At 43.7% G+C, this 22,991-nt stretch overlaps 2 protein-coding genes across 3 annotated transcripts; one reads left to right on the top strand and one right to left on the bottom strand.

Annotated features, from left to right (window-relative positions):
- GTF2H3 (general transcription factor IIH subunit 3) lies at positions 1-10,453 on the bottom strand. 2 transcript variants are annotated; one of them, XM_032229588.1, is made up of 13 exons: positions 10,361-10,453; positions 8,766-8,845; positions 7,743-7,849; positions 7,336-7,490; positions 6,921-6,983; positions 6,198-6,227; positions 6,060-6,088; positions 5,116-5,190; positions 4,937-4,990; positions 2,954-3,022; positions 2,357-2,492; positions 2,221-2,257; positions 1-1,069 (listed from the first exon to the last, which is right to left on the bottom strand). In XM_032229588.1, the coding sequence occupies exons 1-13, from the start codon at positions 10,368-10,370 to the stop codon at positions 1,000-1,002; spliced, it is 915 nt and encodes a 304-aa protein (XP_032085479.1). In that variant the 5' UTR covers positions 10,371-10,453; the 3' UTR covers positions 1-999. The 2 variants fall into 2 exon arrangements, with proteins under 2 accessions (XP_032085479.1, XP_032085480.1); XM_032229589.1 differs by having other exon boundaries at positions 2,357-2,471.
- A 31-nt stretch (positions 10,454-10,484) lies between these two features.
- Positions 10,485-21,613, top strand: EIF2B1 (eukaryotic translation initiation factor 2B subunit alpha). The gene is made up of 9 exons (XM_032229590.1): positions 10,485-10,592; positions 12,372-12,473; positions 13,455-13,591; positions 14,463-14,579; positions 16,849-16,961; positions 17,447-17,515; positions 18,834-18,909; positions 19,317-19,442; positions 21,269-21,613. Exons 1-9 carry the CDS (start codon positions 10,580-10,582, stop codon positions 21,422-21,424), a joined length of 909 nt encoding a protein of 302 aa, XP_032085481.1. The 5' UTR covers positions 10,485-10,579; the 3' UTR covers positions 21,425-21,613.
- The last annotated feature ends 1,378 nt before the right edge of the window (positions 21,614-22,991 follow it).

Below are 22,991 nucleotides of genomic sequence, written 5' to 3'. Positions count from 1 at the left end.
TTTCTTCTTAGGTAATTTTATTGAGGGGCAGTGAAAAAAAGATCATTAAAACAAAAATAGCATCCAATGTGTCAACAGTTAAGAATGAAGAGGCAGTTCAATTAATTAAACAAACGTAATTAATTCTAGAAAGTAAGCAACCCCTTCCAAATAAGAGACCAAATCTTTCATTTTCGTTCATTAGAAAAGTAGTCACAATATTTAAAGGATGGAACGAATGATGCTAAATTACTTGTGTATAAACCAAGGTGAAATATTAATTTTTTGCCTCTTTAAATCAACCGAACTGCCTTGAGCAAAAGTTGTCTAGACAGAAGGTGTGAGACCTTCACTGTCCATAAAAGAGAAACCTGCAGGCAATTTTTACACCAAAAAATGAAGAAGAAATATGGAGAATTCCATTGGAATGAGCTTTGTGGGTTTGGGTTAACATAAATTCCAGCCAAAACATAAAAAAAATCTGATACACACTCAGATGCGGCTCTCAAAAATGAGAATCGGAAATCTTTTAGGAATCTGCTATTAACCCTAGTGAAAAATGTAGCTTACAATAGTTGTGATCTGAATTTTTTTTTTTAAATCAAAAACTTTCCCTCCCCCAAGGCAGCTTCTGCAGGGACCAGCCCAGGAGCCCTGAAATGTCAATCCACCACAATTTTAATTTAAATAAAAGATTTGTTTGGAACTAAGGTGTCAAGACTTAAACCAGTTCGATTTCTCTACCTACAAATACATGAAATGGGTTTTACATACCAACTTTGTTTATTTCCTTGCTCTGATTTCAGGTGTTGGTTTAAACCAGTGGCAGAAACCTGGTTTTGTAAACGCGTTTAGTACAGTGTTCTGGACAATGTATGCACTGGCTGGAAATGTTTAGCCCTTTGTTGATCGTTTCGAAAATACGTTTTGGTTTTCCCGGCACTCCACTTTTGTAGCTTTCCAGTTGCAATCTGGGAGAGAGGATTCCATGCAGAGGAGCGAGAGAAAGCGATAATGCAGCTACATCATGACCTTTAATTTCTTTTTCTTAGACTTCATGACAGCCGGCAGCGAAATCTTGAAAGCGGTTCTGGAATAAAAGGAAACAGTCAGGGGGGAAAAAAGTGAATTTCTGCAAGGGGTTGATACATTCTGTCCGCCCCGACAAGCAATAAAAAAAATAAAATCAGCATTTTGGAATTGCTAGAGTTACACTATACCAATTGACCCAACGCAGCACTTAGTCTTATAGACCGCTTCACAGTGCTTTTTACAGCCCTCTCTAAGCGCTTTGCAGAGTCAACATCTTGCCCCCAGGAATTTGGGTCCTCATTTTACCAGCCTCGTAAGGATGGAAGGCTGAGTCAACCTAGAGCTGGTCAGGATCGAACTCCTGGCTGTGGGCAGAGTTAGTCTGCAATGCTGCACTCTAAGCACTGCGCAGGCAGGAAGGAAGGAAAAGAAAGAAAAGAAATTAAGAAAGGAAGGAAGGAAGGGAAGGAAGGAAAGAAAGAAAAAAAGAAAAAAGAGAAGGAAAGAAAGAAAAAAAAGAAGCAAAGAAAGAAAAGGAAAGAAAGAAAGAAAAAAGAGAAGGAAGGAAAGAAAGAAATAAAGAGAAGGAAAGAAGGAAAGAAAGAGAAGGAAAGAAGGAAAGAAGGAAAGAAAGAGAAGGAAAGAAAGAAAGAGAAGGAAAGAAGAAAAGAAAGAAAGAGAAGGAAAGAAGGCAAGAAAGAAAGAAGGAAGGAAAGAAAGAGAAGGAAAGAAAGAAAAAAGAGAAGGAAGGAAGGAAAGGAAGAAAGGAATGAAGGAAGGAAAGAAGGAAAGAAAGAGAAGGAAAGAAAGAAATAAAGAGAAGGAAAGAAAGAAAGAAAGAAGAAAGAAAAGAAGGAAAGGAAAGAAGGAAAGAAAGAAGAAAAGGAAAGAAAGAAAGAAAAAAGAGAAGGAAGGAAAGAAAGAAAAAAGGAAAGAAAGAAAGAAGGAAAGAAAGAAAGAAAGAAGGAAAGAAAGAAGGAAGCAAAGAAAGAGAAGGAAAGAAAGAGGGAGGGAGGGAGGGAAGAACGATCTAGACAAGAGTTGGTAGAATCGAGACAAAAAGCAGCAGGAAAAACAGCAAATTGGGACAAAGATTTCAGTGTTTCTGGAAACAGAGTTTACATAATTTTGTATCTTATATTTTGAAATAGTGATTTCAGAACTGGCAGTGTTTGGTCACTTACAAAAGGATTTCTCGAGCATACTTACTCGCAAGTGGTGCAAATTGGACTGAAGCTGCAAAATACTGTAAAGAATAAAAACAAAAATAAAAATAACACTTTCAGAACGACTGTCTTGAGAGCCCACAAATCAATTCAAAGCCCAGGAAAGCCTTAATCCTTACTTGACAAACACACAGAGCAGACGTAGCCAATTTCAATCAGATTCCTGTGGCAGAAGCAGGCAGCACGGTAATCCACGTGAACGGGCGGAGGGAGGATCAGCTGGGATCTCTGATCCTGATCCGGCAGATAAACCCACTGTAATTTTTTAAAAGGGATGTGATTAAGACAAAATTGTGTAAGGGTAAGAACTGTGTTATAGTCTATGTGTTAGTCAAACTTCCAGTGTTGGAGCATTCACAACTTCTGGAGGCAAGTTGTTCCACTGGTTAATTGTTCTCACTGTCAGGAAATTTCTCCTTAGTTCTAGGTTACTTCTCTCCTTAATTAGTTTCCACCCATTGCTTCTTGTTCTGCCCTCAGGGGCCTTGGAGAATAGCTTGACTCCCTCTTCTTTGGGGCAGCCCCTGAGATATTGGAAGACTGCTATCATGTCTCCCCTGGTCCTTCTTTTCATTAAACTAGACATGCCCAGTTCCTGCAACCGTTCATCGTATGTTTTAGCCTCCAGTCCCCTACATTAAAGTTTTGGTGGAATTTTCCCAGACTTCTACAAACCAAAGAAACTAAAGCGAAGTGGCTAGAAAAACAGAACTCACCAGCAAATACTGAAGAAGCGAGGGTTTGTATGGAATTTTCAAGTAGATTCCTCCCGTTATATCACAGGCCTAGAAAGTAGAATATTATCCTTAATAAATAGCAAACAAACCCCTCCAACCATCTATGCAGATTCTCAAGTCATCCAGCTCAGGGTTGTCCCAAAGGTGCTTTTTTCAAGAGGCAACTGAACTGTCTGTTTTTTTTTTCCAAAGACGTTTTGCTTCTCATCCAAGAAGCTTCTTCAGTTCTCCGTTCAGTTCTTCTTCAGAGCTGAAGAAGCTCCTTGGACAAGAATCGAAAAGTCTCCAAAGAAAAACCAGAAAGTCCAGTTGCCTCTTGGGGACAAAAAAGCACCTTTGGGACAATCCCTGTAAACAAAGTCCAAAATTATTATCTGAGGCTCAGAGCTGGAGCTTCTGCTTAGCTTGCAGTATTCCAGGATGAAGGAATAAACTCCGGACACTGAGTTGGAAGTAAAATGTTTAAGTTTAGTTCAGTTTATTGTCGTTGCACATCGTACAACGAAATTAAATGCCATCTTCAGTGTACATGATAACTATCAGAATAAAACCACGCACATCCTTTACATTCTATATAATTGAAACTGAAAACCTTGCACTATATCGTAGAATTCAATATAGTTACTGCTCTGGGATAGAAGCTGTTTTTCAGCCTAATTGTCCTTGTTTTTTATTGCCCTGTACCAGCTGCCAGATGGTAATAGTTCAAAAAAACAAAAGGGTGCCCAGGATGAGATGGATCTTTAAGAATATTTTGAACCTTCTTCTTTTTAAGAATATTTTGAATAATCCACCATATTTTTATCCAAAATGCTTTGACTTTTTTACAAGTCCACCATATATGACAATACGTAGCATCAGCGCAATCACATCTCCAGCATTTCGGTTGCAAATTCGGATACATACAAGCTAATTTTTTTTAGGATCTAAATGCCATCTGTAAAACATCTTGTAAAAATTCTCTCTCAAATTTGGGGCTTGCATAAATTTTACATTTCTTACCCATATCTTTTCCCATGTTTCCATCATTATTGGTCCTTCAAAATTTCGTGCCCATTTTATCATACAGTCTTTAACTAGCTCTGTTTCAGAATCTATTTCTATCAATATATTATATAACCTTTTCATGTGCATTTGACTCTGGTCCCTAATTTGTTTTACTAAGTTATCCTCATTTTGCATAATACCAATTTTCTGGCCTTTTTCCCATCTGGCCTGTAACTGTCCATACTGAAACCAGGTTTGAATTACCCTTTCCTCTTTTAATGCATTCAAAGGTTTTAACTGTAGTACACCTCTCTTTTGTTCTCTTTCTAGAACAAAAACAGGATGTAACCAGATACAGAGAGCTTCTCACCGCAGAAAGAATATTTTGAACTTTCTTAAGGCAGCGGGAAGAGCCGAGGTGGCGCAGTGGTTAAATGCAGCACTGCAGGCTACTTCAGCTGACTGCAGTTCTGCAGTTCGGCTGTTCAAATCTCACCGACTCAGGGTTGACTCAGCCTTCCATCCTTCCGAGGTGGGTAAAATGAGGACCCGGATTGTTGTTGGGGGCGATATGCTGACTCTGTAAACCGCTTAGAGAGGGCTGAAAGCCCTATGAAGCGGTATATAAGTCTAACTGCTATTGCTATTGCTAAAGCTCTTCCAAGGAGGGGAGAGGTCAACCTATGATCCTCTGGGCAATGACCTTGATCCTCTGGAGAGCTGTCCTATCTGCCACGGTGTAATTGGTAAACCAGACATGGGTGCAGTAAATTAAAATACTCTCTATGGTGAAGCGGTAAAAGGTCACCAGCAGTTTTTCATTCCGTTGTTGTTTCCTGAGTAATCTCAGGTAGTATAATCTCTGCTGGGCCCTTTTGAACAGAGCTGCAATGGTATAGGAAGGACCATAAAGGAAAAATGTACGTTTGTCCACAAGAAATAAAAGATGAGGGAGAATAAAAACGAACATTGTACCTGCTGCAAAAGGCCAGAATCGGAGTCCAATACACAGGCATCTATTAAAATATTCTTTGGGGGATGGGGGGGAAGGGAGAAAGAGAATTAGGACTCTCCAAAGAGAAAGCAATACAGTATTAATGCAAGTCAGGTGCTTATGGAATTACAGATCTTGTAATAAAAATTCTGGTGGTTACCCGTTTCTGGGCTGCGAAGATCACATTCATGAAATTCATATATTGTAATGCACTATCCTCAGCTGCTTTTATGACCTGGAAAAGAAACCGGGAATTTCTTTATATATATATATTTGTTACATAGACAACACATACCCACAACAATGAAAAAAAAGAAAGAAAGAAAGCCCATCATCACATATAGCATGTCATTTGGTTACAAGTGTTTTAACATTTATCATTCTTATACATTTATTATTTCATTTAATAGGTTATAATATACAGTTTGGGTTGCCTTGTTTACCATCCCTTCCTCCTGTTATAACACCACCTTATTTTCCCTTTCTTTTCACCCTCTCTCCCTTCTCTACTTTCTTCCTTCCTCCTCTCCTTCCCCTTCCTTCTTCCCTTGCCTCTCCTTCGCTCCTACTCTTCCTTTTTCCCTTCCTACCCTCTCTCCTTCCTTTTCTCTCCCTTCCATCTTCCCTTCCTTTCCCTTTCCTTTCTCCCTCTCTCCCTTCTCTACATTCCTCCTTCCTCCTCTCCTTCCCCTTCCTTCTTCCCTTACCTTTCTCCTACTCCCGCTCTTCCTCTTCCCCTCTCTACCCTCTCTCCTCCTCTTTCTCTCCTTTCCATCCTCCTCTCCTTACCTCTTTCTTTTCACCCTCTCTCCCTTCTCTACTTTCTTCCTTCCTCCTCTCCTTCCCCTTCCTTCTTCCCTTGCCTCTCCTTCGCTCCTACTCTTCCTTTTTCCCTTCCTACCCTCTCTCCTTCCTTTTCTCTCCCTTCCATCTTCCCTTCCTTTCCCTTTCCTTTCTCCCTCTCTCCCTTCTCTACATTCCTCCTTCCTCCTCTCCTTCCCCTTCCTTCTTCCCGTAGAAACCGGGAATTTCTTGATTTAGATCGCATACTTAGCAGGAGCTATTTGGCTTCAAGATACGGAAGGGAATTTGCAAATGTCTTACCAAAATCCTGGATTTTATTTCCTGGTTGGCTGCATGTTGAGCAAGAGGTGGAAACAAAACCAGAGAAGAAAGGATTAGTGGAGCTTGGGTCAATGTTTTAACAATAATAGGACCGATAGATAATATCAGTCTACGTACTTTTACTTTCTTTGGTTAGCCTGTGAATATCTGAAGCACACGACATTCAGGAATCATTGGAATTGTATTTTTGAACAGAAAAAAAAACATAGTTATAACAGGATGATTTAGGGACGCGATAGCTCGGGGGCTAAGACGCTTAGCTTTTCAATCAGAAGGTCGGCAGTTCAGCGGTTCGAATCCCTAGCGCCGCATAACGAAGCGCACTCCCGTTACTCATCCCAGCTTCTGCCAACTTAGCAGTTCGAAAGCATGCAGAAATGCAAATAGAAAAATAGGAACCATCTTTGGTGGGAAGGGAACAGCGTTCCGTGTGCCTTTGGCATCGAGTCATGCCGGCAAGATGACCACGGAGGCGTCTTCGGACAGTGCTGGCTCTTCGGCTTTGAAACGGAGATGAACACCGCCCCCTCAAGCCGGGAATGACTAGCACATATGTGCGAGGGGAACCTTTACCTTTAACAGGATGATTTGAAAAAGTATACTTCACTAATGGATTGCTTTGTTCTCCTACAAGAACTTAGAGCAGTGTGGGGAAAAAATAAAAACAGTCCTGGGATAAAATGGTGGGAATAAAACCAGCAGCTCTTCGAAGTCAATACAATTTAAAAGGAGGTTGAAAAAGAAGATGGATTCAGCCAGGTGGTCCTGAGGCTCAACATGGGTATATACACAGAAATGCAAAGTCATTTTTGAGACTTTTCTTTTTTTTAAAAAGGATACAGCACAGTGCTTTTGCAAGCGATCCAGCCAGCAAAGTTTCTGTCTGCTGCCCCTTCACTTCAGCTACGATCACAAAGGAATAAAAAGAAATTAAATAGCATATTCTTTACTCATTCCAACTTGCACAGGTTACTGTCAATACCACTATTTTTCAATCTTAGCAAAATATAGATATAGAGAGGCAGGCAGATGAATCCTATTGAAGGAGGTTTTGAAAAACCCTGTTAGTCTAAGCATTTTCAAACCAAGACTTAAGGGGCCCACAATTTCATATCAGCACGCAGGTCAAACCGACTATGATTTAATAATACAATACTACATTTTGGGAAGTCAGACCCCTAAAATGTTTGGTGGAAAAAAAACCAGAAGTATGAAACACCAAAGCTACGCAACAAATCCGTTGGCTTCTTCTTACTATTGGACATCAGTTCCTTTATCTCCTCTGCGATGGTTTCATTTATGGTGGCTAATACTTCGTATTTTCCATCTTTGCTACCAGAAATATTTGACTCCCCGGATTCTCCGAAGAGATCGAGGGCTGCCCAGTTTTTTCCAGGAAACAGGAAACGGCTGAGAGAAGAGAAAATAAAATGATGTTAACCGTTTAGCAATTCACTCACACAACTGCAAAATATTCATCGCTTTCTATTTCATGAAGAAAAATATAACAAAATATCCTTTAGTTTCTTCCTGTTTAGTTTTACATTAAATTTCAGGGTTTTTAAAAAAAAATTCCTTGTACAATTCTTAACTAGGCATCAGGAGCTTATCTTTCAATAAAAAAAAGATTCCTAGAGCAACGATCAACGGGAAACAGAATACCTTTCGTGTATATGACTGGCTATCACAGCAAGTTTGTTGTTACGGTTCATAAATAAATGCGAGTTTCCCAACACCATGGCCGCATCCAGGCATTTTGATAACGTAAGCTGTGAGGAGGAGAAATATCATCTAAGTCTAGAAATTTCCAAATCAGAACCAAACATTCATAACATTTCAAGCCCCATTTGTAAAAAATAAAATAAATTCTATTTATATTCTATTTTAAAAATTTTTAACTTTTGTATTATGTGTTTCTTTTAATGTTGTACACCACCCTGAGTCCTTGGGAGAAGGGTGGCATATAAATCTAATAAACCTAAACCTAAAATTAGAAACGATTAATTTGTTTAAATAGCAATAGCTCTTAGACTTTTATACCGCTTCACAGTGCTTTATAGCCCTCTCTAAACGGTTCACAGAGTCAGCCTCTTGTCCCCAACAATCTGGGTCCTCATTTTGCCCACCTCGGAAGGACAGAGGGCTGAGTCAACCTTGAACTGGATTGAACTCTTGGCAGATGGCAGAGTTGGCCAGCAATGTTGCATTGTAACCACTATACCACTATGGCCCTTCCTTCCTTCTTTCCTCCCTCCCTCCCTATCTTCCTTCCTTCCTCTCCCTTCCTCTCTATCTTCCTCCTTTCCTATCTCCCTCCCTTCCTATCTTCCTTCCTCCCACCCTCCTTTCCTATCTTCCATCCATCTTTCCTCTCCCTCCCGACTTAGCACTAGCACTTAGACTTATATATCACTTTACAGTGCTTTCCAGTGGTTTACAGAGTCAGCCTCTTGCCCCCAACAATCTGGGTCCTCATTTGACCCACCTCGGAAGGACAGGAGGCTGAGTCAAACTTGAGCCTGGTGGGATTCGAACTGCCAAACTGCTGGCAGCTGGCAGTCAGGCAGAAAGAGCCTGCAGTACTGCACTCTAACCACTGTGCACACCATGGCCCATTTAAAGAAATCCCTTTAGGTGGAAACCCAACCTATTGTGGTTGGGTCCTTTATGCCCAAGATATCTTACCTCTGAGCCCAACAAGGCCTGTTTGCCCCACCAGATAGGGTTTGCGTCAACGATAATGACTAGGAGATTCACCTCGTCGTCTACAAAAAGAAGATAAAGCACAGAATTCAGAAGGCGAGACCCAGACCAGAACTGGGTATGTCTAGTTTAATAGAAAGAAGGACTAGGGGGGACAGGATAGCAGTCTTCCAATATCTCAGGGGCTGCCACAAAGAAGAGAGAGTCAAGCTATTCTCCAAAGCACCTGAGGGCAGGACAAGAAGAAATGGGTGGAAACTAATCAAGGAGAGAAGCAACTTAGAACTGAGGAGGAATTTCTTAACATTGAGAACAATTAATCAGTGGAACAGAAGTTGCCTCCAGAAGTTGTGAATGCCCCAACGCTGGAAGTCTTTAAGAAGATGTTGGATAGCCATCTGTCTGAAGTGGTATAGGGTTTCCTGCCTAGGCAGAGGGTTGGGCTAGAAGACCTTCCAACTCTGCTATTGTATTGTATTTATATTTGTAATTGTAATTATTGTATTGTATTGTATTGTATTTGTAATGTATTGTATTTGTAATTTGTATTGTATTGTATTTGTAATTTGTATTGTATTGTATTATATTTCTAATTGTAATGTATTGTATTTGTAATTTGTATTGTATTGTATTGTATTTGTAATTTGTATTGTTTTGTACTGTATTGTATTTGTAATTGCAATTGCAATTGCACCTCGGTTCACCCACATAACACCTATCCTCCGCGAGCTGCGCTGGCTACCTGTCGATCTCCGGGTGCGCTTCAAGGTGCTACTTGCCACCTATAAAGCCCTTCATGGTAGTGGATCTGGATACTTGAGAGACCGCCTCCTGCCAATTACCTCCTCGCGACCAATTAGATCCCATAGATTAGGCCTCCTCCGGATTCCATCTGCCAGTGTCGACTGGCAACTACGCGGAGGAGAGCCTTCTTGGTTGTAGCTCCAACCCTCTGGAACAATCTCCCCGTGGAGATTCGTATCCTCACCACCCTCCAGACCTTCTGCGCAGCCCTTAAAATCTGGCTATCCCGTCAGGCCTGGGGCTAAAGATTGTAATCCATCCCCACCCGAATGGTATGAATGTTGTGTTCTTTTAATTATGTATTGTGCTTATGTGTCATTGTTTGTATCCCCTTTCCCTATGAGTCCCCCCAGGGAAAAGGGCGGCCTATAAATAAACTTTTCCAATTTTCCAATTCCAATTTGTATTGTATTGTATTTGCAATTGTAATTGTAATTTGTATTGTAATGTATTGTGTTTGTAATTTGTATTGTATTGTATTGCATTTGTAATTGTAATTTGTATTGTAATTGTAATTTGTATTTGTATTGTATCAGCCACCCATGCCTTCATCCAGTCAGGCATCCCAAGCAGCTGCTGCGAACATCCAGATGTTGAACGCTACTATGGGGCGTGAAGCCACACTCTGCACATGCTCAGAGGCGGCCACGCTTCAGAATAAAAACCCGGCCTCCCCGCAACCGAGGAACTCTAGGGGCCCCGGAGCCGGGAAAAGGCGGGAGGCATTCCGCCCAACCCCGAGTTGAAATCCAGAATTCGAACCCCAAACTCACCCCCGCTCATGGCGGCGCAGACGGGCCCGCCGGGGTCGCCCGAAAGTGACGTCACGGGCACGCCGGTGCTGCTTTTTGGACGTCCCCCCCACCCCCGCGCGCGCGCGTGTGTTGTTCTGACGAGCGCAACCGGGAAAGGCTTCCGGCGAGGTGGGCGCAGCCTTGCGACGAACGTTCCGGGCAGGCGGCAGCAGCGAGTTTCCCTTGTTTATTCCCGCCATGAACGAAGCGGGTGAGCCGGGGGGACGGACGGGGGGGGGGGAGCCCCGAAAAGGGCATTGTTTTGAATTTCGGTTTTGAACTGGGTTGGGGTTGTTTTTTTTAGCCTTCCTGGGGGAGACGGGAGTCCCTCGCCCCCGGGAGCCAAAGAGGCAGGGAAAGGGAAGGATGGCAGAGGGAAAGGAAAACCGCAGCTGGAAGTTAAACAGGTCGAGTTAAAGAGGTGGAAGCGTCAGGTCTCTTGCAGACTGGAGGGTGTGGTGGGAAGAGTTTCCTTTCGGGTCAGCAACCTTCTGCCGTGGCGTTTCTTTAGCATTGCAAAATGCATGGCGAGTCCTAATTATTTTATTATTATTATTCCTCTTTATAGAGCCTCCTGTCTGTCCTGTCTGTCCGCCTGTCTATCTATCTTCCGTCCATCCATCATCTCTCTGTCAGTCTATTCATCTATCCACTCACCCATCTACCCATCCATCTATCTATCTACCTATCTATCCATCTATTTATCCATTCATCCATCTACCTATCCATCTATTTATCCATTCATCCATCTACCTATCTATCCATCTATCTTCCGTCCACCCATCATCTGTCTGTCTATTCATCCATCCATCCATCCATCCATCCATCCATCCATCCATCCATCCATCTATCTATCTATCTATCTATCTATCTATCTATTTATCCATTCATCCATCTACCTATATCCATCTATCTTCTGTTCATCCACCATCTGTCTGTCTATTCATCTATCCATCCATCCATCCATTTATCCATTCATCCATCTACCTATATCCATCTATCTTCTGTTCATCCACCATCTGTCTGTCTATTCATCTATCCATCCATCCATCCATTCATCCATCTACCTATCTATCCATCTTCTGTCCATCCATCTCTCTATTCATCTATCCATCCATCCATCCATCCACCTATCTATCCATCTATTTATCCATTCATCCATCTACCTATATCCATCTTCTGTTCATCCATCATCTGTCTGTCTATTCATCTATCCATCCATCCATTCATTCATCCATCTACCTATGTATCCATCTCTGTCCATCCATCTGTCTATTCATCTATCCATCCATCCATCCATCCATCCATCCACCTATCCATCTATTTATCCATTCATCCATCTACCTATCTATCCATCTATCTTCTGTCCATCAATCATCTGTCTATTCATCTATCCATCCATCCATCTAGCTATCTATCCACTCACCCACCCTTCCACCCCCACCTCATCTATCAATCTATCTATCCATCCATTTATCATCTATCCCTTCATGCATCTACCTATCTAGCCATCTTTCTTCCATCCATCATCTGTCTCTCTTGTCTATTCATCTGTCCATCCATCCATCTACCCACCCACCCATCCATCCACCTCTATTCACCCATCCACTCATCTATCTATCTATCTATCTATCTATCTATCTATCTATCTATCTATCTAATCTATCTATCTATCTATCTATCTATCTATCTATCTATCTATCTATCTATCTATCTATCTATCTATCTATCTATCTATCTATCTATCTATCTATCTATCTATCTATCTATCTATCCTAGCTCTCTCTAAAAACATTACTTTTCTGAAAGTGGTCCAAACACTATGGCCTATGATGCAAGTAAGTGAGAAGGTGTGGAATAAATGCTAAATATTCCCTTTGGAAGAGTCTCACAACTGCAAAATGTTTTCAGTCTATAAAATGCAAAAGGAGATCTTTTGTAAGCTTCGGGATTTCTAATTAGGTTTACTTTTTCTGTTCCACCTCTGTAGAGTTAGTCGATGCCTTTAACACCCAGATGAGGCAGGATCCAGATGTTGCCTCTGCAGTGGCTGCCATCCGGGTCTTACTGGAATTCCTGAAGAGGGACAAAGGTACAAAATGCCTTGGCTTTGTATGGTGTGACTGTTCTGGCAGATAGATAGTAAATCACCGGAGGGTGGAATTATGCTAAAATTCTATTTAGAAATCCTAGTCCTAAATCATAATTGATATAAAATAAGTCACATTGTAGGATATGGATCTTGGTATCTCAGTTCGCTAGCTGGATTTGTGCTAAATGCTTTGGCTTTTGTCTTAATCCTATCTGAACTGTAAAATAAGACGAAATATTCTTTGTAAAGCTCTATTACTCATTTCTGGGGTCAAAATCGCTGATCTGGAAGTTAACACATGAACTTACAGGAAGTGAGAGTGTGTTCCCCTCTTGAGTTAACTTTTATGACTTCCCAGCTTCCTGCCTCAGGTTATCTCTCTCTATATAAAAGCCCACTCAGTCATCATAAAATCTCCAGAATTGTAAAGCCTACAAACTTGAAATTTGGCGTGTATGTTCCTCTTGGCATCTAGCTGCTCGCTAAGAAAGGATTTTTTAAAATGATCATCAGCTCATTAGTATTTCTTATACAGTATTTAACACACTCTGATGCTAAGGCGTTCTACTCCCCCTCCCCACCTGAAAAGAACTCTGTTCCAACTGCCAGTTGCCTCACATTCCGTTACCTCAGTTCAAACTGGCAGACATTCCACTCCTTCCCTCAGGAGCGGTCTGGGGCTCCTTACAGTACTAAACGGCGGTACCTCACCAAAATGTCTATGCTTTCCACCTATAAAACTGATTCCGGACTCAAGGCAGCGGGAGCAATATTCTCTTATGTGTTTCAATCACCGACAGCCACTGAGCCAACGGATTGTGAACCAAATTTCTCCTGCATAGCCCGAACACATAGTTTTGTTGTGATGCACAGGTATCCAGCTAGTATTCTATACTCCTAAGATGGAAGTTGTAAAAACTGAGTGTAGAATAACAACTTTTTTGTTCATAGCAGCTTTCTTTAACCTTTTTATTCCCTCAGGTGAAACCATCCAAGGACTGAGAGCCAATCTAAAACAGGCTATTGAAACGCTCTCTCGCGTCGATTCCTCCGTAGCCATTTCTTCCGGGGGAGAGCTGTTCTTAAGATTCATCAGTCTCACCTCTTTGGAAAACCCGGTGAGTTTCCCTCATCTCTTTCATGTAAATATTCGTCACCCAACTTCCGAATGTTTTAATCAGTGGTGGGTTTCAAAAAAATTTGGAACCTACTCTGTGGGTGTGGCCTCCTTTGTGGGAGTGGCTTGCCGGCCATGTGACCTGGTGGGTGTGGCTTGCCAGCCATGTTTTCTTTCTTTCTTTCTTTCTTTCTTTCTTTCTTTCTTTCTTTCTTTCTTTCTTTCTTTCTCTCTCTCCTTCCTTTTGTCTCTTTGTTCCTTTTTTCTTTTTTTCTTTCATCTCTCTCTTTTTCTTTCTTTTTTCTTTTTTTATTTCTTCCTTTCTTTCTCTTTCTCTCTCTCTCTCTGTGTCAGTCTGTCTGTCTCTGTGTGGGGGTGGCAGTGGTGGGTTTCAAAAATTTTTGGAACCTCTTCTGTAGGTGTGGCCTGCTTTCCGGGTCCACTGGTGGAACCTCTTCTAACCGGCTCGGTAGATTTGACGAACCGGTTCTACCGAATGGGTGCGAACTGGTAGGAAGCCACCTCTGGTTTTTTAACGTTAAAAAGTGCTGAATGTGGCTTCAAGAATAATGTCGCTCTGATAAAAAATGGATTTTTTCCCAAACGCTTGAAACAGTACAAAATGTCAGGGATCGATCTTGGCAAATATGAAAAGTCGAAGGGCTCCTTGTACAGCTTTTATTTTTACGTGTTACAATGCAGAGTTAAGTTTCCACGCATTTTGAGGGGGGTAAGAATTTTTGTGAACCCACCACTCCCTCACTCACCTGGGTAAAGATGCTGTTTGTTTTTACCCAACGCAGGTTTTGACTTGTTTCTTTAATCTTCTGTATCATCTTTCAATCTCGCTGTTTCCCGCTTTTGTTCCCCAGGACTACTCCAAATGCAAAGACATCATGATTGAAAGAGGAGAGGTCTTTCTTCAGCAGATTTCTCTTTCGAGGAAGAAAATCGCCAAGCTTTGTCACAACTTTGTGAAAGACGGCGGTGTGAGTAATACGGGTTTTACGTTTAGTATTTTTTTCCTTCCTGTTATCAGGGTTCCAAGGGACACCCCCAACGAAAAAGGAGGCTTGAAGTTCCTCAAAGTTCCACTTTATTAGAGATGTCATATTGGCACATCTGGGAAAACCCGAATCCGAAAGCTTCCAGGTTTTTCCCACCCAAATGAACATTCAGGTCTCTGCCCAGCACCCACATGTCCATCCCATGGTCCAATCAAGCACCGTCCAACACTGGCAATGCCTCCCAGTCAAAACATCACAGCTGCAGGGCCAGATGACCTTGATTTTCTGAGAAGGAATGTTGTTATGGCTACATATTACCCATACTCTCTATAATCCCCCCTCCCATTTTCCCACAGCAGAAAATGTGGCAGGCCTGAAGGCCCAATGTAAAAGATCTTTTTTCCCCCTTCCTGTTCTTCAGTAGACTAGAATAGAATCCTTTATTGGCCAAATGTGATTGGACACACAAGGAATTTGTCTTTGGTGCAGATGCTCGCGGTGTACATAAAAAGACAAGATGCATTCATCAAAAATCATAAGGAACAGCACTTAAATGATAGCCAGTATCATGGTAGAAATAAGCAATCAGAAAACAATCAATATCCATATAAATTGTAAGAATACAAGCCGCAAAGTTACAGTCCTGCAGTCATCAGTGGGAGAAGATGGGTGATAGGACTGATGAGAAGACTAATAGTAATAGTAATGCAGCCTTAGTGAATAATTTGACAGTGCTGAGGGAATTATTTCTTTAGCAGAGTGATGGCGTTCGGGGGAAAACTGTCCCTGTGTTTAATTATCTTGATGTGCAGTGCTCTATAGTGTCGTTTTGAGGGTAGGAGTTGAAACAATTGATGTCCAGGGTGCGAAGGGTCTGTAGAAATTTTCCTGGCCCTCTTTTTGACTCGTGCAGTGCGCAGGTCCTCAATGGAAGGCAGGTTGACAGCCATTGTTTCTTTCTGCCGTTCTGATCCTCCTCTGAAGTCTCTGTCTTGTTGGGTTGCAGAGCCAAACCAGACAGTGATGGAGGTGCAGATGAGAGACTCAATCCTTCCTCTGTAGAACAGAATCCGCAGCTCCTTCGGCAGTCTGAGCTTCCCGAGCTGGCGCAGAAAGAACATTCTTATATAATGTTCTTGTAACATTCTTAAATAATTTGGTATTTATTCGATTTGTAAGCCGCCCTATTCCCCGAAGGGACTCAGGGCGGCTGAACAAAAACTAGGGGAAGGGGAAAAAACAAATACAGAAAGTAAGACAAACAGGACAGTGATACAACAATTTAAAAAAGCACAGCAAATTCGAGTAGTGGGGGGAACTCAACCCCAGGCTTGCTGGGACAGCCAGGCCTTAACGGCTGTCCGGAACACCTGAAGGGTGGCGAGGGTCCGAATCTCCACGGGGAGCTCGTTCCAAAGGGCCGGAGCAGCCACAGAGAAGGCCCTCCTCCGGTTGGTCGACAGCCGGCATTGGCCAGCAGATGGAATTCGGAGGAGGACTAATCTGTGGGATCTAATGGGTCTATGGGAGGTAATTGGCAGGAGGCGGTCTCTCAAGACAGTTGTCAATATAACACAGGCGATCTTGGATCATCTAATTTATTTAATCTGTCATTATTTGTTTGTGGCACGACAAAACCGCGGTCCACTGAAGCGCGCCCGATTAAAGCGCGTCGCTGACGTCATCAGCAGCGCGACAAGAACGACCGCGGAGAAAAAAGGGCGCTTTAAAAAGCGGTTTTAAAGCAAGCCGATTCATGTAAAGGTAAGGGTTAGGTTTAGGGTTACGTTAAGCGTTAGGGTTAGGGTTAGGTTAAGGGTTAGCGTTAGGTTTAGCGTTAGGTTAAGGGTTAGGTTTAGGGTTAGGTTTGGGGGGGTTAGGTTTAGGTTTACGCGTTAATCTTAGCTTTACCGCTCACAGCGTGCTTTTTTCGTCGCGCTGTGATGACGTCAGGTACGCGGTTTCGTCGAGCGCGCTTTAGTCGACCGCGGTTTTGTGGTGGAACCTATTTGTTTACCAAGACTGTGATGGGACTTTTGTTTTGAAGGCAGCTATAAAAATAATCTGGAATAAATACGTCATTTAGCCAGCCGGTGCTGGGGGATGTAATATTTTCATTCTTTTCCTATATTTCTCCCACTTGTTCCATTGCATGAGAAGAGCTCTTCCTGATTCCTTGACCCCCAACAGAAAAGGGGCTGGGGGCTGATAGCGTAAGCCACAAATGGAAACATTTGGGTTGTCTTTCCAGAAAATACTGACTCACGCTTACTCAAAAGTGGTTCTCCGAGTGTTGGAAGCAGCTGCACAGGCCAAGAAACGTTTCAGCGTCTACGTCACGGAATCGCAGCCAGATCGAGCAGGGCAAGTAAAAGAAGAAAAAAATTCCCCTCCTTAGAAAAAGTTAGAAAAGTCTTTCTTTCTCTTGGTGAGGTTGTCTGAAGGGGATTTTGGATTTGAAATCCGTAGCCTAGGGATCGGCAACTTTTCTTGGGTTTATCCATGGTTGACGTACTGGGGGTTGAAAAGCTCAATAAATCGCGCGCTGGCAGGTGTGACCCATTGGCGGTTGTGATGCATATTTTGAGCGACAGGGAGCTGCAGCAGAGGCCACGTGCGGCCCCAGAGCCTGTGATTTTTGAGCAGACCACCCAGCTCGGTGGCTTTTTTTTTTTTGTAAAACGAATAAAAAGCTGTTTTAAAAATAGGAGGAGTAACCAAGGGACTTCCCATTTCAAATTTGTTTTAATCATTTCCTTTGTTTAATAAAAGGCAGGCTGTAGGATCCCAAGCGATGTTTCTTATGAAATGGACTCGTTTTAATCTGCGTGTCCTAACTTTTAACACAGGCAGAAGATGGCAGAAGCCCTCAAGAATCTCGGAATTCCTGTCACCACAATTCTAGATGCTGCTGTAGGGTAAGTCTGATGGGTTAATATTGGCAATTTCCCCAAGCAACAGGAGATAAAAGCCATTTTAGGGAGATTCCATTGGGTGAATTAAAACAGAGCAAAGTAGCATATTCACAGGAAAAGTGGCATACGACAATCGTGTCTGCCAAAACGCATTGCATAAAACCAAGACTTGTTAATACTGGAGGAGATAGCAGATTGATGTAAGCTTTGACTGTAATTGAGGTGGCAACAGATTCGAACAGTGAGGAGGTTGGGGAGGAACCTGGGCCAGTCCTGGAGTCTGGGGAAGGCTCTGAGGAGGGCTCTGTGTCGGAGGCAGAGAGGGGGGCCAGGGCCATCTGCCAGTTATCAGCTGCCTTTGGAGTTAGACATCAGTGAGGCAGAAGAACAGCTGGAGCCTGTTCCCCATGTGACACTCACAAGCGGGTGTTTCACAGTTCAACTGCCGCTCTGGCAGAAGACATTCCAACTGTGATCTCAACTCAACGCTTCCCTTATCATAGGGCACTCAGTTAAAGAACAACACAAAGCCAGTGCAGAATTATTGAGTTTGGGAAGAGACCCGACTTGCTGTCTGATCTGATCCATTGTAGGAAATCCAGAGCACAAGCAACGGGATGAAAGCAGGGAGGCAACGATAATAAAAGAACAATAAAAGGAGGGAGGGGAGCTTTTGGCATAGGATTCTGAATGTTGTAGCCCGCCAGCGGCCAGCACAGCTGGTGGCAGCCTCAAGACAGTGAGGAGGGTTGGGGAGGAACCTGGGCCAGTCCTGGAGTCTGGGGAAGGCTCTGATGAGGGCTTTGTGTCGGGGGCAGAGAGGGGGCCAGGGCTGTCTGCCAGTTATCAGCTGCCTTCGAAGTCAGACATCAGTGAGGCAGAAGAACAACTGGAGCCTGTTCCCCATGTGAGCTGCCAGGAGAAAGGAACAGCTAAGGAACAAGGGCCAACTCAGGAGTAAAGACACAGGTGGACGGTGAATGGCCCCTCCCATAGGGTATAAAAGAGGAGCAAAAGGGGAGTGGAGTTTGCAGGGGGCAATTAGTTCAATTCATTAGGGGGAAGACCTGTTCCTGATTTCTTGCCAAGTAATTGCTGCTACAGCCTGGCGTTTGGAAGATATCGGCCTGGCAGCTTTCCAAGCCCGATAAAGGTCTGTAGTTGTGAAATCTCTTGAAAGACTTTGCTGGAGAGGAATTCCCTTTAACCTAAATAAAAGGGTGTGGTTTTTTTTTTGGGACGAGGAGTCGGCTTTTTAGCTTTTGGGAAGCCTAAGTCAGCACATGGACAAAGAGCCCCCTTTTTCTGTCTCTCTTCAAAGGTACATCATGGAAAGGGTTGATTTGGTGATCGTGGGTGCGGAAGGCGTTGTCGAAAATGGCGGGATCATCAACAAGGTAAGGAGGGTTTGTCAATTGTGCAGCGACTTCCCAAATGATTTGTGTTTGTGTGTCCAAATTCTCCCTTTTGCATTCTGGCTTAGCACAGGTTTTTAACCTGTGAGGACAAAGCTAGTTGATGGACACGCAATCACCCAGCCAACTTTTCATGCCTAAAGCAGGACTGGAATTCACTGTCTCCTGCTGATTGGCTCAACAGCACCCAGCTGGCTTTCATGCCTAAGGCGAGGCTAGAATTCACCTCCTCCTGGTGATTGGCCCACAATCACCCAGCCAACGTTCGTGCCTAAGAACTCACCTCTTCCACTTCTGTTCAGAAAATTCCAGCGAGTCACATTGCTGCTTCCTAGGGCCTGTCCTAACCATTGTACATCTTCTTCCCCCCTGCTTAACGTCGTCTTCAGATTGGGACCAACCAAATGGCGGTCTGCGCCAAAGCGCAAAACAAACCCTTCTACGTGGTCGCCGAGAGTTTCAAGTTTGTACGGCTCTTTCCTCTGAACCAGCAGGATGTCCCGGATAAATTTAAGGTAAGAGAATGCCAAGTCGTAAAGCATCCCTGGCCTGCTCTTGAGTTGCCATAGGCAGGAGGGGGGGGGAATTGATGGAGCAGCACAGCAGCCACAACCAGAAGCACATTCCACGCATACCTTTCTCAAGGCTGTCTCCCGGGCTATCTGAAACAGCCGGAGGGGCGTGATCTCTGCAGCCTGGCGAAAGTGCTCCGGTTGGAGAATGTGATTTATGACACACCCTGGGAGGAGGGGGGGAACAGGGTCATAGTTGGGACGTAAATTACGTGGGGTCAGAGCTGGCTTCACTTGGGCAGGTGTTCAACATGTTGCTTCCAATAAATAGCTAGATTTCTTTTGAAGCTTGGGTCAAGGCTCATGATTTAATCAGGGCATCCGTAGGAACCCTAATTAACTTCTTGGTTGAAACAGAACCTGTAGCCGGCTGGAAAGGTTGGCCTTCATTATCTGAGAATTGGTATTTTTCTCCGCTGTTGTAACTTCGCTCACTAAGCGATTGGTTGCAAACCGAGGACTACCTGTAATTCAGCTTGAATACAGGTACTCTTCAACCTACGATGGAGCCGCAAAGCTCTGTTGTTAAGCGAGACAGTGGTCAAGTAAGCTTTGCTGCGTTGTATGACCTTCCTTTCCAATTGTTAAGAGAATCGCCGCCGTTGTTAAGTTAGTCACACGGTTGTTAAGTGAATCTGGCTCCCCCCCTGACTCTGCTTGTCGGAATGTCGCAAAAGGGGATCACCTGACCTTGTCGGGACACTGCGACTGTCATAAATACGAGTCAGTTGCCAAATGCCCAAAATTTGATCACGGGACCATGCTTCAACCCTTGTGGGAAAAACAGTCGTGCCCCTTTTTTCCAATGACTTCGTAACCTTTAACGGTCACTGTTGTGGCCCAGCAGGAGCCGTTGGAGCTGCCACCAGACTCCGACAGCGAGGGGCCCTATGAGTCGGCTCTGGAGGACCCTGGACAGGGTTCTGACTCCGAGCAGGGCCCAGAGAGGCTGGTTGGCCATCAGGAGGCGCCTGAGCCTTGGACCAGTGGGGAGGAGACAAGGGAGAGTGAGCCGGAAGCCAGTAGTGAGTTGTTCCTGGATGCCCGGCACCGAAGAGCTATTAGGCATCAGGAACAGTTGCAGTTACAGGAGGTGATTGCACTCAGCTGGTGGTCATTAGGCTCCTCTCCAGACTATAAAAAGACTGCTTGTGCACACGACCCTCTTGCACAAGTCAACGCATTGACTAAAAGTTGGAGAACTTTTGTAACTATCTTGGCAGGCTGGATTGCTGCCAAGGCTTGTCTGAGTTGCTGCCAAGGTCCTTATCTGTTTTTTATGCTTGGCTTTCAACCACCGAGGTTTTGGTTTCTTGCTAATAAAGTACATCCCAGTTAAGCTTGTCTCGGCATTCGTTACTGGACGGAGGAGGGGGTCAGAACAGGTCACTAAACAAAATGTTGTAAGTCAAGGACTACCTGTATGGCAGGGACAGAAGTGTGTATGGGGGATCAGTTTCAAGAAGCTAACCAAAGCTGCCTCTCTCCAATAATGGTAACTGGACTTTCTGAGGTTTTTTTTTTTTGAAGAGGTTTCACTTCTCATCCGAGAAGCTTCTTCGGCTCTGAAGAAGAACTGAACTGAGAACTGAAGAAGCTTCTTGGATGAGAAGCGAAACCTCTTCAAAGGAAAAAAACAACAACCAGAAAGCCCAGTTGCCTCTTGAAAATAAAATAAAAAAGCATCTTTCGGGACAACCACGATTTGGATGGCTTGAGAATCTCCCCCGACATTTCGTAACTCAGATCATTTCTTTCGTTCTCCGCAGTACAAAGCAGATACGCTGAAGACACAGAAGCCTCTCCTGGTCGAACATCCTTGGATCGATTATACGTCCCCGTCGTTGATCACGCTGCTCTTTACGGATCTCGGGGTCTTGACCCCTTCGGCTGTGAGCGACGAGCTGATTAAACTCTATTTGTAGAGGGCCTGCCGGCGCGTGTGGATTGCAGGCAGTAAATGTAAACATAAAAGCAGGGAACTTCCTGAACATTTGCCAATTTATTTTGCGGATAATTTTTTTTTTTTAAAGATAGCCATTTATACAAACAAAAACAAAAAAGCTCGCCGACCAAAAAGTAAATTATTGGAATAAATCCACTCAGAAGGAAAACCAAGGTTTTGTCATATATTTCATATATTTTCTAGTCCACCTGTTGACCAGGTGGCGTGGCCTGCCAGTGGAGCTGGTAGATTCGGACAGTGAGGAGGTTGGGGAGGAAGATGGGCCAGTCCTGGAGTCTGGGGAAGGCTCTGATGAGGGCTCTGTCGGAGGGAGAGAGGGGGCCAGGGCCGTCTGACAGTTATCAACTGCCTTCAGAGTCAGATATCAGTGAGGCAGAAGAACAGCTGGAGCCTGTTCCCAGTGTGCACATGCTCAGAGTTGCCAGACGAAGGGAACAGCTAAAGAACAGGGGTCGACTTGGGAATAAGGCCACAGGTGGACGGTGAATGGCCCCTCCCAGCGGAAACAAAAGAGGAGCGACAGGGGAGTGGAGCTTGCAGGAGACCATTAGTTCGCTTCATTGGTTCCTGACACTCCGAGACTCCTTGCCAAGTTCTGCAGATCTCCGCCTGGCAGTTCTCCAAGCCAGATAAGGTCTGTGACTGTAAATCCTCCCTTGAAAGACGTTTGCTGGATGTGAATGAGCAGAATTCACAGTCAATTAAAGGGTTTTTTATCGGGATAAGGAGTTGGCTTCAGGCTCTTGGGAAGCCTCGGTCAGAACACCTGAGATAGGCTGCAGTAGAATGCCATTTAAAATGCATTTTCCAAAAAGTAAGAAGGCCACGAAGTCAAAACTAAGTTGGGTCCATTGAATTCACGTGCTGGTAAAAATATGTCACCGAGCTGTATTTGAATTAACCTTTTTTCTTGGAGATTTCTTCACTTTTTTTAGTATAAGTATAATCTTTATTGTCATTGGACTTAAATGCAACGAAATTGGTTGTATTTTTAACTGCGACTTTTTAACAGCAGGAGTTAAATAATGTCTTGAAGACATCTGCTTCCATTGTAGGCAGACAATACTGAATTGGACGGACTTAATTCTTCCAGCAGACTTGGTTTTGCACTGCCTCCAGTGGGAATAAAAGGGAAGCAGCTTGGATCATCCCCATTTTGCACGGAGAAATCCAGCGTCGACGTTAAGGAATTCCAGCACCCCCAGCCAGAGAGTCCGTATTAGTTGAGAAACGTCCCCGTTTTTCACATCATCTTTTTATCCTTCAGAATCCGAGCCGCTTCCTCCTTTCCCACCGCCCAGCAGCGTCTTCTCAAACTCCTTCTCGCTGATTTTACCTCTTTTGAGCTTTTTCAAAAGCCGGGTATCGTTCAGAAGCTCCTCCATATCCTCGTTGTCGACGTCAGAACCCTAGAGAGAGAGAGAGAGAGAGAGAGAGATTTTAAAAACAGAAAACAAGAAGCTGCTACTTCTAATAATTCTTCCGACCTCCTTTTCCGCTTGTTCTGGACAATCCACTCACAAGGG

This window comes from Thamnophis elegans, chromosome 13, assembly GCF_009769535.1.
Source record: "Thamnophis elegans isolate rThaEle1 chromosome 13, rThaEle1.pri, whole genome shotgun sequence".
Classification (NCBI taxonomy): domain Eukaryota; kingdom Metazoa; phylum Chordata; class Lepidosauria; order Squamata; family Colubridae; genus Thamnophis; species Thamnophis elegans.
Note: the sequence above shows the minus strand (reverse complement) of the source record. Positions and strands in the feature narration are given on the sequence as shown.